Here is a 16737-nt window from a genome sequence, read left to right on the forward strand (position 1 = left end):
CCCCTTGGTTTCCTATCCTCCGTTTCTTCCGGAGCTGTACTAGTCCCGGCCTCTGATAATTGCTCCCGGAATTTCTGGGCAATTCCTACTAGCAGTATATCATCGACTGCCTCGTCGATGTCCAATCTTAGCTGCTTTGATGGTGTACAACATACACAATAATAACATACAATTAGTTACATAATGTATAGACTAAATAAATAATATGGACAATTATACTGCATTCACTTATACACCCTTGTACAGAAGCCTCAAAATAATGCCTAAAAACTGATACATAATGCATTATAATAATCAAATAATGTTCAGAATAAATCAACAAATGCACCACGAATATTGCAATCACCCATTGTCCCATATCCAACAACAGTCACATAAAGCATAAACCATGATAAATAATGCACTAAAATAACTAAAAAATGTACAGATCCGGTCAAGTAATGAACATACAAATATTCCATTCACTCTTTGACCATGTACAACAACAGTCACATGATGCATAAAACAGAATAAAAATGCATTCAAATAACCAAATAATGAACAGAATCACTCAAGTAATGAACATATAAATATTGCATTCACTCTTAGACTCATGTATAACAACAGTCAAATGATGCATAAAACAGGAAAAATAATGCATAGAAATAGCTACGTAATGTACATATTCGATCAAGTAATGAACATACAAATATTGCATTCACTCTATGACGCATGTACAACACAAGTCACATAATGGCTAACCCATGATAAATAATGCATAGAAATAGCTACATAATGTACAGACTCAATCAACTAATGAACATACAACTACCGCATTCACTCATTTACCCATGTACAACAACATGCCTATAATGCCTAAAACATAATGCACAACACTTCCTACAATAATGTATACATTCCATCGAATAATGCACGACATAATATAACATACACTCAACCCAAAACAATAATGAATACCAATCCATACAATGTACATAACAAATAATGCACAAACGAATATTAAAACAATAACAAATTTGGTAAACAACTCCCTACAATACTGAACAAATAGCAGCAAATAATGCACAAATGATAACAACATTCACTCATTTACAGGCTTCTTATTAAACTGATTTCTGTAGCTTCAAACAAAAACATAATGCACAACAATTCCTACAATAATGTACACATTGCATCAAACAATGCACAAATAAATACAACATTCACTTAATTACAAGCATATTAAGCTGTTGACATTGCTCACCTGCAGCCTGGGTTGGTTGGCTTTTGAAAGGCCTGCCTCGTTTCGTCATCCTGGATCTGTGACACAAACCAAAAATCAAATCGGATACAATCTTCTCTCCAAAATCGCTCAATACACAATTGTCAACCAGTCATTAACTACAAACTTCAATAATAGACAGAACCCTAGCACAAATGAACACGATTTACAAAAATCTCAACCAAAACAAGTGCGAAAAACATTGAATCGACGATTAGGTGGTGTGTAAGCGGTGATAATTGGCGATAAATAGTGGGTATTGCGAAAATTTGAAGCGTTAAAACCATACCTTGTTGTCGACTCGAACCGGAAGTCGCGCGCGAAGGGAGTGAGTTTTCGACAGTGAAACGACGGCGGAAGGTTGAATTAACAACGAAAATCGACACAAAGGTTGATTTCCGGTGGATTGGAGTGGCTGCTAGAGTTTGGAAATGGGGGGGGAATTCGAGGAGACGATGTTGAATCGTGGGTTTGAGGAGTGAGACGGTGGGAGTGAGAAAGAGAGTGGGTAGATGGAAGGTCTATGAAAATCACGCTGAAATCTCGCTCCTTCCGTTTTAATTCATTGTTGTTTTACAATTATACCCATATAATGCACAGAATGAGTCTAATAATGCAACACGGGGTGAGTTTAATTCATTCCATCAATCTAATTTTTGATATTAAGAAGGAACTTAAATCTAAGGGAGGAAAAAGAGATTAACACTACCCTATATATATATATATAGTTGTGATCATATGATAACCCACAATTTGTGTGATAACCCTATAACCAAATCTGGACCACACATATTTTCTAATCTTGTGGCTGAGATTCAAACTTAGATTTACTTCATAAAAAGGCGCAGAGGGTAAATATGTCATTTCCCTCATTTAATTTCTGAATTTCGCTCAATTTCCGGATAGAATGATACTCTGAGTTGATAAAATGATAGTTTTGCCGGATAGAATGATACTCTGAGTTGATAAAATGATAGTTTTGCTGGATAGAATGATACTCTATATAATGATAGTTTTGTTAGAATAATTCTAGACCACATATTTTAAAAATGTGTGGTGAAAATTTAGTTATAGGGTTATCACATAAATTGGTGTTATCATTATAATGCACCCCAGTTCGCCTCTAAATAGGATCATATCTAGAGATGCCCACCGGTTCCGGTTCCGGCGGTTAACCGGCGAACCGGAACCGGCGGTTCCGGTTCCGAACCGGAACCGTGGCAATTTTTCCGAACCGGAACCGTCGCAATTCGGGTCGCGGTCCGGTTTAGGTTCATGATTTTTCGAACCGGAACCGTCACCGAACCGGCGGTTCGGGAGGTTCGGAACCGCCGGTTCGGGCGCGTAAATCAAGGCGTCAGGGATGGGGCTGACGGCGGCAGCTTTTCAGCGGCAAAACCGGCCGGTTCCGGCGGTTTTTGGACCGGAAACCGGCGGTTTTTGGACCGGAAACCGGCGGTTAACCGTGAAAACCGGCGGTTCCGGCGGTTTTCCGCCAAAACCGCCGGTTTTTCCGGCGGTTTAGGGGGTTCCGGTTCGGAACCGGCGGTTTCGCGGTTCGGTTGAATTTTTTTTTTTAATTTGAAATTTGGATTTATACAACAAATTGGAACAAGACAATGTATAATTCAAATAGAAATACGGCGAATAAGGAAGAAATGATATCTATTTTATTGAGTTTGAGTTGTAAGTTGTAACGGACAACGATACATTACAATTTACAATATGTATACAAGTATACAACATACAATAATGTAATATAAATTTGAAATTTGGACTTATACAATAAATTGGAACAAGATAATGGATAATTTAAATTGAAATAAGACGAATATGATGAAAATGATATCAATTTTATTGAATTTGAGTTGTAACGGACAACGATACATTACAATTTACAATACATATACAAGTATACAACATACAATAATGTAATATAAATTTGAAATTTGGACTTATACAATAAATTGGAACAAGAGTACAAGACAATGGATAATTTAAATTGAAATAAGACGAAGAAGGTGAAAATGATATCAATTTTATTGAATTTGAGTTGTAACGGACAACGATACATTACAATTTACAATACATATACAAGTATACAACATACAATAATGTAATATAAATTTGAAATTAAATTCTTCCATTTCCCCCCAGTTTTTAATCTATAAATACCCCCCTCTATTCTCATTTACATTCACCACACTTTTATGTTAATAAGAGTTTCTCTCTTCAATCTCCCAATTCTCTCTCTTTGTCTCCAATTTCTCATTTGTGCTATTGTGCTTCCATTTAATTACTCAAGTGCTACTCTTATTACGCATTGTTATACACTTATACTTGTTCCCGTAGTTCTTCCATTTTTCCCTCCATTTCATGTTTTTTTATTTGTAAATTATATTACATTGTTGTATGTTGTATACTTGTATATGTATTGTAAATTGTAATGTATCGTTGTCCGTTACAACACAAATTCAATAAAATTGATATCATTTTCATCTTATTCGTCTTATTTCAATTTAAATTATCCATTGTCTTGTTCCAATTTATTGTATAAGTCCAAATTTCAAATTTATATTACATTATTGTATGTTGTATACTTGTATATGTATTGTAAATTGTAATGTATCGTTGTCCGTTACAACTCAAATTCAATAAAATTGATATCATTTTCACCTTCTTCGTCTTATTTCAATTTAAATTATCCATTGTCTTGTACTCTTGTTCCAATTTATTGTATAAGTCCAAATTTCAAATTTATATTACATTATTGTATGTTGTATACTTGTATATGTATTGTAAATTGTAATGTATCGTTGTCCGTTACAACTCAAATTTAATAAAATTGATATCATTTTCATCATATTCGTCTTATTTCAATTTAAATTATCCATTATCTTGTTCCAATTTATTGTATAAGTCCAAATTTCAAATGTATATTACATTATTGTATGTTGTATACTTGTATACATATTGTAAATTGTAATGTATCGTTGTCCGTTACAACTCAAACTCAATAAAATAGATATCATTTCTTCCTTATTCGCCGTATTTCTATTTGAAGTATACATTGTCTTGTTCCAATTTGTTGTATAAATCCAAATTTCAAATTAAAAAAAATACAACCGAACCGCGAAACCGCCGGTTCCGAACCTGAACCGCCTAAACCGCCGGAAAAACCGGCGGTTCCGAACCGGAACCGGAACCGCCGGTTTTCGAACCGGAACCGTGAAATAGCCTCACGGTTCGGTTCCGGTTCCGCCTTCGACCGAACCGGAACCGGCGGTTCCGAACCGGAACCGCCGGTTCGTGAACCGTGGGCAACACTAATCATATCCATTGCCGTGAAGAACCTATCCATTATGTGTTGGTAACAAAAGAACACTATCAATGTGAGGTCTATTTTTTCGACCAAGTGTTCGAGTCGAAGTGTTGCATCCTCAAGATATCTGAGCTCAGAGCTTCTATGGTTGAATTTCCAATGTGCCATATGCCACCCGATGTCCCTGTGCAAGTAGCTCAAGTCAAGGGGTATTACTAAAGATACCGTTGATGGAAGTCTCGGCTTGCAAACAAATGTCATTGGGTTGTCGGATACCTTATAAGTTATAACTGAAAGTTCCATCTGTTGTTTCTTAATTTATACCTATCTTATATTGAAAATTTAACTTAGCAATGACTTTGATTCCTCAGCCTGTTTTGCAAGCACCGTGAGAACTTCAAGTTATCCTGATATCGTTAATGTTTTCGACATATTCACCATTGCCATACATGCACGAAATAATAAACCATTTTAAGTGAACATCTTCGAAGCTAAAAATTAAATTAAGAACTACATAACTTAGCAATACATTCTTCAAACTATATTAAAAACACCGTGCGAATTTCAAAACTCACCTTTTATATTGTATAGATTATATAAAGGGGATGAAATTGTAACTGCAAAGTTTTGTAATGTTTATAACCTAAAAATATTCAAAATCAAAAGATTTGTAACTACCATATTAATTCAAATTTATTTAAAAAAAAGGCCTAATTTAGTAGTTCAAAACTCCCTCACACCACCACACCTGATATCGGATTTATTTGTCGAGCCAACACACTGCGCTTAACATTTTGATTAGTTGATGGATCATGGACACAACTGGAATTTGAGTTAAATATAAAACCTAAGTGAGGTGTCGTATCAAGTTGAGCTCTATGACTATATACTTGAAGATATCTGCCTCTTCATGGATTTCTTTCAAATTGATGCACTTTAATTTATGACTTAGGAGGATGAGAAATTTTGTGAGAGGATGCTTCAGGATGGAGATGCTGATTATTTCGTGGAAAGGAAATTTTCTAGAATTCCACACCTACTTAAGATGTAATTTCCTGAAATAATTAGGTTAGGCTTTTTAAAACTTGTCAAATCTGAAAAATGGAATTCCTTTGTGCAGCAAACATTGTGGATGCAATTCATTCCATACGTTCTTCTTTCCTCTAATTTTCTTTCATGCTATATCTATTGTTGCCACTTTATTTGTTTTGCATTTATGCCTAGGATTGCACAAACAATGTTTCACATGACAATTTTTTAATGTCATATCACCTCTCAACCATTTCTGGAGATGCTCTCTCGATACATATAACGGCTCTTTCCAATTAAGGCTTCACTCCTTTTTTCTCCTATTCAGCCCAATATCAAGAGACCGGCCCAATCAACCCTTTAAGCCGACCTATCAGCCCATACCCGGCCCATTTTTGCAATTAAATTCCTATTTTTCTCCAAGTCTCACCTAAAATTCAACCCAGCGCCGCAGCCCACTGCCCCTGCCGCCATCTAGCACCGCCGGCGCTCTCCAGACGGCCATCGCCTCTAGCAACATTAAGGTAATTAAAAGATTTTATTTTTGTGTGGCCACGTTTTCTGAGCCAATGAAGCTAATGCTTGAAAATGACGAAGAGGCAATTAGCATAGCGAATTGTTCCGAATGAAGAGTCCCCAGCTGAATGTATTTCCCTGTTCATGAAAAATTGCTGTTTCCAGTGACAGATTCTCAGGTACAAATAGGGGAATGATCAAAATGTGTAGACTCAATCTCTTCCGAATCAAAGACGGAGCTAATTATTATACAACTGCCAAAACCTTGACTGACTGAAGCTCCCCACCATGCGCCGTCATCTCGCCCACCTCTTGCCTTCCTCCCGCCGCGGTTACGCCACCAAATACACTGGAAAAATCGTGACATCTACCAACAAAGGCCGCACCTCCGCCATAGAAGTCTCCGTCACTCCTCCGGTGCTAATTTCCGATGTCCGCGGCTACCCTCTCCCCCGCCGCGAGCTCATCGCCGAAGCAACCAAACTCCTCCAATCAAAATCCGCCGCGTCCTCGCCCGATTCCTTCCTCGACCTCTCTGAATATCTGCAAGCCCTAAACATACCCCTAACCACCTCCGAAGTCTCCGAAATTCTCAAAGCTTTAAAATCCCCAACCCTAGCCCTCGAGTTCTTTCACTTTTGCCGCTCGCATATCCCGAATTACCGACACGATGCCTTCACTTACAACCGTATTTTGTTGATTCTCTCGAAATCGTCTCTTCCAGACAGGACCGACAAAATCAAAGAAATTGTCGATTTAATGGCGAGGTTAAGGACTGCTGGGAACATCTCCACCGTCAATATATTGATCACTGCGTTTAATACTGTTGATGGATTGGATAAGTGTTTGGAGTTGTTGAAGAATTGGGGTTTGCAGCTGACTTGTTACACATATAAGTGTCTCGTGCAAGCATATTTGAGGGCAAACGATTTGAATCGAGCATTGCAGGTTTATGCACAAATTCGGAGGAAAGGGTACAGCTTGGATAACTTTGGTTACAACATGCTTCTTGATGCGCTTGCTAAAGACGAAAAGGTTTGGATATCCATGTAATTGTAAGGCTTTCCATTGATTATTTAGTTGAATCTATCTATTCGTGTTTATGTACTTTATTTTAATATCAAGGTGCATACTAAGTGTAATTTATGAACATTGTGCATCAAGATGAAGATTTAGAGTGTGTATCTCTGCTTGGTTAAATTTCTACAATTTCATTCTGTAGATCTTTAGTTTAAATGGAATTTTGGTAGAAATGACGTGGTTGAATCTTCGTGTAATGTATTAGATCTTGGCAAGCCAAATGTGAGTCTTGCAGAATCTGTGATTCTGTTTGTGATGTGTTGTGCTTCATTTCAGGTTGATGTTGCATACAAGGTGCTTGAAGACATGAAAAAGAAGCATTTCAGACCTGATGAATATACATACACCATTCTAATCAGGATGAATGGAAGGTTGGGCAAGCTGAATGAGGCAGTAGCTTTATTTGAGGAAATGCTTTTGAAGGATTGCAAACCAAATTCAATGGCTTACAATACTATGCTGGAGGCACTGGTTAGGAGCCGAATGCCAGACAAAGCTATGATTCTTTTCTCTAAGATGGTGGAAAATAATTGCAGGCCTAACGAGTTCACGTACAACCTCATTCTCAATGTTTTAGCTGCAGAAGGACAGCTTGGTAGACTGGATGAGGTTGTGAAAATATCGAGCAAATACATGAATAAGTCAATCTATGCTTTTCTGGTGAGAATGCTAAGCAAACTAGGGCATGCAAATGAAGCGCATAGGTTGTTTTGTAATATGTGGAAATTCCATGAGAAGGGAGACAGGGATGCCTATCTGTCCATGTTGGAGAGTTTATGCAATGCTGGAAAAGTTACTGAGGCAATAGACATGTTGAGTACAACTCACGAAAAGGGAATAATGACAGATACTTTCATGTACAACACAGTTTTCTCTGCTCTTGGAAAGTCAAAACAAGTAGCTCATCTCCTTGATCTGTATGAGAAAATGAAACAAGATGGGCCGCCACCAGACATCTTCACCTACAATATTTTGATCTCTAGTTTTGGTAGGGCTGGAAGAGTTGATGAAGCTGTTACAATTTTTGAAGAGCTCGAGAATAGTGATTGCAGACCAGATGTTGTATCATACAATTCATTGATTAATTGTCTGGGAAAAAATGGTGATGTCGATGAAGCACACATGAGGCTTAAGGAGATGCAAGAGAGGGGTTTGAATCCCGATGTTGTAACATACAGTACACTGATAGAATGTTTTGGTAAGACTGATAAAGTTGAGATGGCGTATAGCTTGTTCGACGAAATGCTCGCTGAAGGCTGTTGCCCTAATATAGTTACATACAATATCTTGTTAGACTGTCTCGAGAAGTCTGGGAGAAGTGCAGAAGCTGTTGATTTGTACTCAAAGCTTAAAGAAGAGGGGTTAACTCCCGATTCTATCACTTATGCAATTCTTGAGAGATTACAGAGCGGTTCGCAGAGAACGCATAGAATTCGAAAACAGAATCCAATTACTGGTTGGGTTGTTAGTCCATTGAGATGATAAGCCATCGTTGCTCCATATTCTTTTTGCCGAAGCTGCATCCTGGATTAATTATGCCAGCTCTCTGTTACGAACTCTACTGAACCGCGGATGGAGGAGGATACAGTAATGGGAGCCACGGCAAGGCCGGCCTCGGAGGGGACATCGGCTTCGCCAGAGAGGGAAGAAGAACCGGGGGAAGAAGCGGCTGACATCAGACAGCCGGGAAGTCAAGCAGGGGAAGTCACCCACGTTGACACGGTAAGGAAGTTGAGGCCGAGGAAGGAGATCAAGCAGCCGGAGCGCTACCAAGACTTCGTCACCAAGTAGCGGACCAGCTGCTCGACGGAAGGCTTGAAGGAGAATAGAATTATGTTTCTTTAATTTACGCCTAGATTATTTTGTTTTAAGTATTTCTCTTATTGTTTTATAATTTACTTTATTGGGTCGAGCGTTTTATAAGCTCCGTCGGGTTTTATTTGTTGGTTCTTTCCCGACCTATAGGATTAGGTCGAACCAACCCTAGGGTCCAGAATATTATAAATAGGGCGTCTTCATTATTACGAAACTTATGAATGAAGAAATATTTTGCCCACATCTATTGTGCAATACGTAATTGAACCTACTTGCTGCCGACGGAACGACTTTCCGCGCCAGCCTTGTGTTTGATCGCCGCCGACTCCGGGACGCCGATTCGTGTGTGAACAATCTTGGGGACAGGAATTCGTCGTTAAGAGAAGGGAGCTCTTAACACTCTCATACCCAATTTGTGTAACCTTTTTCTCTCAATTTCATAGCGTAAGGTGCCTTCAAAGTGGACCTGTCAGATAATGTGTGGGACCTTCACAGGTAGGCAGACGTTTTTATCAATCGTGATGACGTAGTTGTCACGGTTGGTGTTGTCATTATTGATTGTTTTTATTCTTTTTCTAAAACCATAATTTATGAACTACCATCTTATCTTTGGATCCATTCTTGAATTATAAAAGTAGTGTGTACAATCTGAAAAACTGCTGCTTTTTAGTTTTTAACTATAAAAACTATATCTTGAGTTCCAGGTTACTGTCACGGTACTCCATATATTTTAATTAGTTCACCAGGAACCTTGATATCTTCATTATATTTGTGTCAGATCTCTGTTTTTATCTGCTAAGGAATTGACTAACAAACAGCTAGAGCAAATGCTACCCTGCCATGAACAAAGGTCTGCTCTTTTCTTGTCTTGCGCTGCTATGTATTTCATACTCGAAGTTTCCCAACTATTGAGCAGACCCTTGTAATAATGAGGAGAGCTCTGGATGGGATGCAGATGTATTTGTTGCTGAGGAAGGACTCGATACACTCCCTAATTTAGCTATGCAAGGGGAGGGAGAGGGCCATGTAGCTTCTTCAGAGAACAAGACAAAACACCTACACCATAGACGTGGCTGTACATGCATTGTCTGCCTTTCAACCTCCCAGTGGGAAATGGACCAAGCACTGGCACTCTTGTGACTGTGCTTCGTTGGAGTGCCGTTTTAACACCTTGATGGAGAGACAGAAAAGAAACAAACTGAACCCTCATCTTTGTCTCAGAACTTAGAAGAACAGCAGTCATGTGAAAAGGAGCAGGATGTTGATCCTGTGTTGGTAGCAGCACTGTAAACAGAAGCTTAAACGAGGAAGATGTGCTGAATTCAAGCTATGTGGAAGAACCTGAAGGTAGAAAGTTGTCAACTTCACCTTGAAGGGTCAAATAGACCTTAACATCCAGCTTGAGCGGGAGGAAGATATCTCACCTCGCTTGGATTGTTGGGCAGTGAGATGCTCTATCCCAGGTTCTGCCGATAGATTATTCAGCCAGCAGCATATATCGTTGGAGCCGGATGTGGTCGAAAATTTGTCAGGGAAGCAAGATGGAGTGGGATGTGTGAATATTATAGGTTGTGTGGCGTTACACAAAAAAATGGTCAGAGGAAATTGATGGAAGAAAGTAATCGAATTTTTGGTTAGTTTCGCTGGGTAAAGCTGTATACATTAAAAGGGAGGAGTATTTAAAGGTTGCATAACCATTTATCATAGAGTAGAGCAGAATTTGATAGGTTCTTTGCCGTTATCAACTCTTTGTTCTTGAAATAATAGGAGTAATTCAGAGTAATATTTATAGTAGTGCATGTGAAATGAATATACAAGGTGCGTTAAGATTAGAATAAAACTGGAAGCATAATATGAGCTTCTCACCAACGATATAAACTAACCAACCAATCAACTCCGGGGTTAATTATTATCCACGAATTCATAAACATTTTCCAACGTGGAGAAAAGGTTGGTAGAGATAGAAGTTCCCAAATAGGGCCATGTAAAAGCTCAAACAATGTCTTTGTCTACCAAATTCCAGTCCCTTCCTGGTCCTCTTCATCATCGGAGATACGAGGGACGTTACTGCTGATCTATCCCCGAACCTCCTCGTAATAATCTCGAGAGGAAACAAAAACACATTCAGTTTTCCATCCCCGAATTCTTCTGGAAAATCAAGGATTGTTTCCGGAAGAATTCGGAGAAATGGATGAAAGCGGTTCCTCGAAGATGAGGATAGAGGCGGTGAAGGGGAGGCGGGACTCATACTGCCTGGAGATGTTCTCTGTGGAAGTTGAAAGTGCGAAGCAGGATGTGATGCATCTGGAGAGGCTGTACAACAGCCTGCAGGAATCCAATGAAGATATAAAAAAGGCAGAGGATTCGGGGACGATGAGAGATATCCGGGGCCGCCTCAACACCGACCTGGACGACCTATTCAAGCTGGCTAAACAGATCAACAAGAAATACGAGGGCCTCGTTCGGGCCAAGGCCGCCCACCGTGGCTCCGCAGACGACCAGGTTCGGGCCTCCATGATCTCCGACATCGTCGAGGCCCTCCAATCCGTTATGCGCAATTTCCAATCCCTCAGGTCCCAAATGGAGACCGATCATAGACACATTATCGACGCCAAGTCAGATACTTCACACTATGCATTTCAAAATATTCTCCTATTAATTAGGTTTATGTTGATGCTAATGTTGGATTCTAAAACGTTGACAAAATAAGGTTCTTTGCAATCACTGGGGAGAAGGCGACGGCAGAGGCCATCGACAGCCTGATCGCGAGCGAGGCCGCAAGGGTTCCGCTCCACCGCGAGATGGAGCACGGGAGGGACTCGGTGGCGGAGATTGAGGAGAGGCGAGACGCAATGAGGGAGATCCGGAGGAACCTCATGGCGCTGCACCAAGTGCTGCTCGGCATAGCAACGCCGGTCACCGCCGACGAACAGGGTGGCGGGAACAGAGCAGCAGCTGCGGGGGATGAGGCTGCGCAGCCGGTGCCGACGCCGTCGGGTGGAGGAAAGGGCGGCGGGACGGGGACGGGGGTGCTCAATGATTACGAGAAGGAGACCCGAAAACAGGCTTATATTGCTATAGTCATTGCTTTGGTGATTATCTCTGCACTCGTCATCTCCATTCTTAGAGTTGATAATCAAATGGAAAATCCTTCATAGATAGTCATGCTGCGGCTGCTACACTATTTTGTTCATGTTCATAATTATACACTCTGTTTTGCTTCTTCATCTTATCTCATCATTAACTAATTCATATCCGAATAATCAGGATTGTCTGTTTTTTTAATGCTGATTTTTCTTGATAAGAAGCTATCAAAATCAATGGTTCACCGTCCACGATAAACGTACTGGCGTCCTAACTTATTAGATAAGAGGCCTGGGCTAATATTAGCCAAACTTTTCATAAAATTTAGATCACCAGCTTAACCTCACCCTTTAATTATGATATTGAGTAGTTATGTTATACAGTGCAAATATTGTTGTTCAAAACCCGATCATCTGTAGTAATTGTATAATTAGTGCATGGATAAGATTATTACAGTTATGTCATTTATTTGGAATACAAGTGCTTGTGTACAGTTAATCGTGCCATATATATATATGTAAACAATTATTGTTTGATCGATATCTAGTAATTTAATGTTTATCACATGCCAATCGTTAAAATGAATAAAAAATGTGTAAAGTACGTATATAGACATAGGTGCGTTTTTTTAATTGTAAATTTATGATGAGAAAATGAGAGAAAAGAAAATCCTCACTTTTAAATTTGAGATTGGTTATCAAGATGACTTTCTCTATTCATTCTTTCTTTTCCCTTATTATCTAAAAAAAAAGAATTTCATCCATTCTATTCCTCACTATCACTTAAATGAGAGAAAATATTATCATGAATTATTGTATTACTCCCTCCGTTCCCAAAGAATATGTACTTTGGGTTCGGCACAAGTTTTAATACAAAATTAGTAAAGTATTGTTAGTAGAGAGAATGAGTTTTCAAAATAAGAGAATGAATATTCTTGTGAAACGGACTAAAAATGAAAGAGTGTATATTCTTGTGGGACGGAGCGGGTATAATATTATTTTCCTTTACTGGGAGTCAAAAAAGAAAGAATAGGATAAGGTGAAATTTTGTTTATAAAATGAGGGGAGAGTGAGGAGTTCAAGGGTGGAACTTTTCTTTCTACAAATTTATAGAGAATGTAATAAACAATGTTTTAAAAACCGGACCGGCCAGCGAACCGGTGTCGTTACTGGTTCACTGGTTCAACCGGTTCACTGGTCGAACCATTGGTTGAACCGTAATACTGTTTATACATATATATTTATTTATTTAGTTATAAATAATAAAATTTAATTACATGTTTTATCAATAAATATTATAGTATTATACTTTTAATTGTATTATTATAGAAAACAAGTCTTATATTAGTATATTAGAATATTTAATGACGTTAAGTTTGAATACAATAATAAACTATAATACACAATATTAAAAACTAGTATTAAAGTCTATGTATAATTATAAACTCCTATATTGTAAAATATAGTGATTGTAAAAATATAATTAAAATATAAGAAATATATTATAATTAACAATTTCTTAAAAGAATATAGAATTAAAATGAATTATCTTAAAAGAATATAAAATTAAAATGAATTATCTTAAAAGAATACAAAACTAATATGAATTATTAGTTTTGGAGGAAAAAGAATTTCAGATTTAATGTATAAGGATAATTAATGTTCATAATATTTCAAAATGATCATGTGGTGGAGTGGTAAAGAAGTTGATATTTAGAGATGAGGTCATGTGTTCAAGTCTTAGCAACAATAAATTTTTAAAAAAAATTTTTTGAAAAATTGAACAAAATTTAAAAAAAAAATTTGAAAAATTGAAAAACCGGTTTCCGGTTCGCGGTTGGACCGGTCCGACCGGCCGGTTCCACCGGTTCGCGGCGGTTCAATGTGCTAGTGGTTTTTATAGGGGTGAACCGGACCGGACTGCCTACCGGTTCGCGGTTGAACCGGTCGAACCGGCCGGTCCGGTCTGGTTTTTAAAACATTGGTAATAAAGTACTAGTTTACATTTGAGAAACATTTTTCAGTGGTCGCTTTCTCACTTTTTGGCCCCACAGCCTAAAACCATGTTTGGTGAGATAGATGGCGTGACACAAAAAGAGTGAAAGTAGTTAATTAAATGTATTAACCGTATATGTACAACTACAAGTCGGCAGTCAACACCGTGATCCTATATAATCTAGTAGTAGTAGTAAGTATCATTTCTTTGTTATCTTTAAAAAAGTCGTGTAATATTGACCAATACAGTTGAGTATTAGGCTAACAAACTATCATTATAATATTTTTACGCACAAACCTTAAAGTGCATCGCCAATCTGGAATTCAATGTAATGTACTGTTGCCTCGAATATTACATCTCAGATGACACCCATGCAACAAATTCCAGTTTCCAAATACTAATATACTACTAGTAGTACTTTCTAATTTCAAAATGTGAAAATATGAAAATGTCGTATATATATGCTAATTAATTTGAATACTATTAATTAGTAACACGATATGTATATGTTAATGTTGGAATGAAATATAAGTACTCCAATTTAGCAACAAATGAAGTGCGAAAACACTACTAGATCTAGAGTCTACAAACAAATTCATATTAATATACACAATCAAATTAAAGACAGTAATATTAGTACAATAATATTTGTCCATGACCTAGAAATACCATTTTTCCTGTATTCTATAAACTTTAACCAAACAATTTCATAGCTACATCAAACCCTCATCACAATTAACAATGAGTATTCTAATCTTGATTTTGTTATAGGTATATTCTTTTTTTCAAAAAGAAGTCATCTCCAATTTTTCCATTCCCAAAAAATAAGGGAAAGAAAATAGGAATCTAGACTCCACGATTGATCATCTCGTGGAATTGCTGGAGCGATTCCTGGCGCTGCATCCTCATATCTTCGTTGAACTTATTGATGAACGCCTCCACTCTCCGATTCAACTCGTCCTGACCCAGCGACGGCTCTTTCCGAATCCTCGCCTCGTAGTTGCTACGCTCCTTGAACGTCTCCGATTTTGGAACCATGGCCACGTGATCCATCGCCGGAGACGCCTGCTGCTCGAACGTATCCGACTTCTTCAGGTGTCTCGTCAGCGGCACGTGCCGCCCCTCCGTTATCATCTTCCACGTGCTCTCCAGCGTCTCCTGCTTCTTCGGCCGAGCCACCCGCCGCAGCGCCTTTGCTCCTGCAACTTTTTTATTTTCATTTTTGTCGAATCGATCAGTAAAACATGATTTGCATGCTTAATCAAAACGCAAGCGAAACTGCTAAGGCTTCAAATCTTAAGTTTTGTGGAATCCAAAGCTTTAACCAAAAGAGAAACGTAGAGATCCCGGAATTTTATGAATTATTCCGAATTCTCTTCGTCTCACTATAAATGTAAATTACAATAAAATTCCGTGTGTATGATAGTAATCGTTTTGGAATGGACGATTTTTTTTTCGATTAGAAGCGATTAGTGACCAAAAAATGCGAAGATTTTGTTCCATTTAAGAGTAGAAGGTTCCAGAAATAGATGAAATACAGTAAAATTTACCTTCAGGATGGGTTGTGTTAGGCTTCCGGTGTACGAATCTGGAAGAAGCGAGCGGTTTCTCTCTAGCTGGAAAGAGCGATTCCAGATTGACTTCCGGCGAAAAAGTATCGCGCATCGGCGAATTGTTCAGCAAAGCAGATTCATCAAACACATCTTCCGCCTCAGCTCGAAGTATACGCAGATCGTCGACTTCTGTAGCAAAATCAACCTTCAAACCGTTCACCACCACAGGTTTCAAATCCACAACCCTGTCTTCAACCGCCGGCACCACAACCTCCGCCTGAGGTTCCGGCGCGGCGGTGGTCTTGAAATTTGCCGGAGCCGGAAGCGGAACGAAACTCTCCAGCGTAGGCGTTATGACCGAAATCAAGCGCTCAGATCGAATCGCCGCAGGCTCAGAGTGGCTCTGGTGGAAGCGCGACGACGCGGCGATGGTGATGATGATGCCGTTGATGATTATGTACAAATACGGAGGTTTCAACCAGGATATGACGACGGACCACAGCGCCGGAAGATTTTCCACGGCGATTGGAATCGACAGCTTCAGCCCCATGGCCGCTGACAAAACTCCAGCTGATATGAGAATCATCCTCATCGACATCCAGCTGTTCATCGCCCCCATAGCTTTCAATGTAGTGAGAGTTTGTGTGATTTAGAGAGAGAGTGTGGGAGAGTAGATAAGACAAGTGAAGGGAATTGGAGAGTGGTGCTGTGGAGAAGGAGGTGTGTGTGGGAAGAAGATATAAGGAGGAGCGGATGGTGAGGGGACGCGCTTTGTGCAAAGGCGTTAAATCTGGGCCGTCGGATTAGGGGACAAAAACAGTTGCAACTTGTTGCATTGCTGTGTGCTTTGATTGGCCCACCTGTGGGTCAAACACAAACTATAAAATTTATTTTCAGTGTTTTATTTTATATAATTACTTGCTGGATTTGAAAGTGAAAAGTCAAAATCACTTTCTACTATCTTGGATTTACCTCTTTTCTGGTCTGCTAACACTTGATAATTACGTTATCTGGATAGACTAATTTCAAAATTGAGGATTACTCCAACCACGGCATAGTGTTTTCTAGATGATAGAAGGCTG

At 38.8% G+C, this 16737-nt stretch overlaps 3 protein-coding genes across 5 annotated transcripts; 2 read left to right on the forward strand and 1 right to left on the reverse strand.

The window, feature by feature from the left end:
• Window positions 1-6055: 6055 nt before the first annotated feature.
• LOC121745474 (pentatricopeptide repeat-containing protein At1g51965, mitochondrial-like) lies at window positions 6056-9296 on the forward strand. 2 transcript variants are annotated; one of them, XM_042139398.1, is made up of 3 exons: window positions 6056-6136; window positions 6294-7163; window positions 7485-9296. In XM_042139398.1, the coding sequence occupies exons 2-3, from the start codon at window positions 6417-6419 to the stop codon at window positions 8688-8690; spliced, it is 1953 nt and encodes a 650-aa protein (XP_041995332.1). In that variant the 5' UTR covers window positions 6056-6136; window positions 6294-6416; the 3' UTR covers window positions 8691-9296. The 2 variants fall into 2 exon arrangements, with proteins under 2 accessions (XP_041995332.1, XP_041995333.1); XM_042139399.1 differs by having other exon boundaries at window positions 6060-6136; window positions 6300-7163.
• A 1762-nt stretch (window positions 9297-11058) lies between these two features.
• On the forward strand, window positions 11059-12280 carry LOC121744247 (syntaxin-125-like). The gene is made up of 2 exons (XM_042137726.1): window positions 11059-11638; window positions 11734-12280. Exons 1-2 carry the CDS (start codon window positions 11211-11213, stop codon window positions 12179-12181), a joined length of 876 nt encoding a protein of 291 aa, XP_041993660.1. The 5' UTR covers window positions 11059-11210; the 3' UTR covers window positions 12182-12280.
• A 2399-nt stretch (window positions 12281-14679) lies between these two features.
• On the reverse strand, window positions 14680-16373 carry LOC121745374. Of its 2 annotated transcripts, none has more exons than XM_042139246.1 (2): window positions 15653-16373; window positions 14680-15301 (listed from the first exon to the last, which is right to left on the reverse strand). In XM_042139246.1, exons 1-2 carry the CDS (start codon window positions 16272-16274, stop codon window positions 14949-14951), a joined length of 975 nt encoding a protein of 324 aa, XP_041995180.1. In that variant the 5' UTR covers window positions 16275-16373; the 3' UTR covers window positions 14680-14948. The 2 variants fall into 2 exon arrangements, with proteins under 2 accessions (XP_041995180.1, XP_041995179.1); XM_042139245.1 differs by having other exon boundaries at window positions 14680-15307; window positions 15653-16372.
• Window positions 16374-16737: the final 364 nt, after the last annotated feature.

The sequence above is a fragment of the Salvia splendens genome, chromosome 8 (assembly GCF_004379255.2).
Source record: "Salvia splendens isolate huo1 chromosome 8, SspV2, whole genome shotgun sequence".
NCBI lineage: Eukaryota > Viridiplantae > Streptophyta > Magnoliopsida > Lamiales > Lamiaceae > Salvia > Salvia splendens.

Bases quoted from the DNA above. Each gene is read 5' to 3' on its own strand.
- LOC121745474 (XM_042139398.1), top strand. From the start codon at position 6,417: ATGCGCCGTCATCTCGCCCACCTCTTGCCTTCCTCCCGCCGCGGTTAC. The intron at 7,164-7,484 runs GTTTGGATATCC...GCTTCATTTCAG, and splicing joins CGCTTGCTAAAGACGAAAAG to GTTGATGTTGCATACAAGGT.
- LOC121744247 (XM_042137726.1), top strand. From the start codon at position 11,211: ATGGATGAAAGCGGTTCCTCGAAGATGAGGATAGAGGCGGTGAAGGGG. The intron at 11,639-11,733 runs GTCAGATACTTC...TGACAAAATAAG, and splicing joins AGACACATTATCGACGCCAA to GTTCTTTGCAATCACTGGGG.
- LOC121745374 (XM_042139245.1), bottom strand. From the start codon at position 16,274: ATGGGGGCGATGAACAGCTGGATGTCGATGAGGATGATTCTCATATCA. The intron at 15,308-15,652 runs GTAAATTTTACT...AAAATAAAAAAG, and splicing joins TAACACAACCCATCCTGAAG to TTGCAGGAGCAAAGGCGCTG.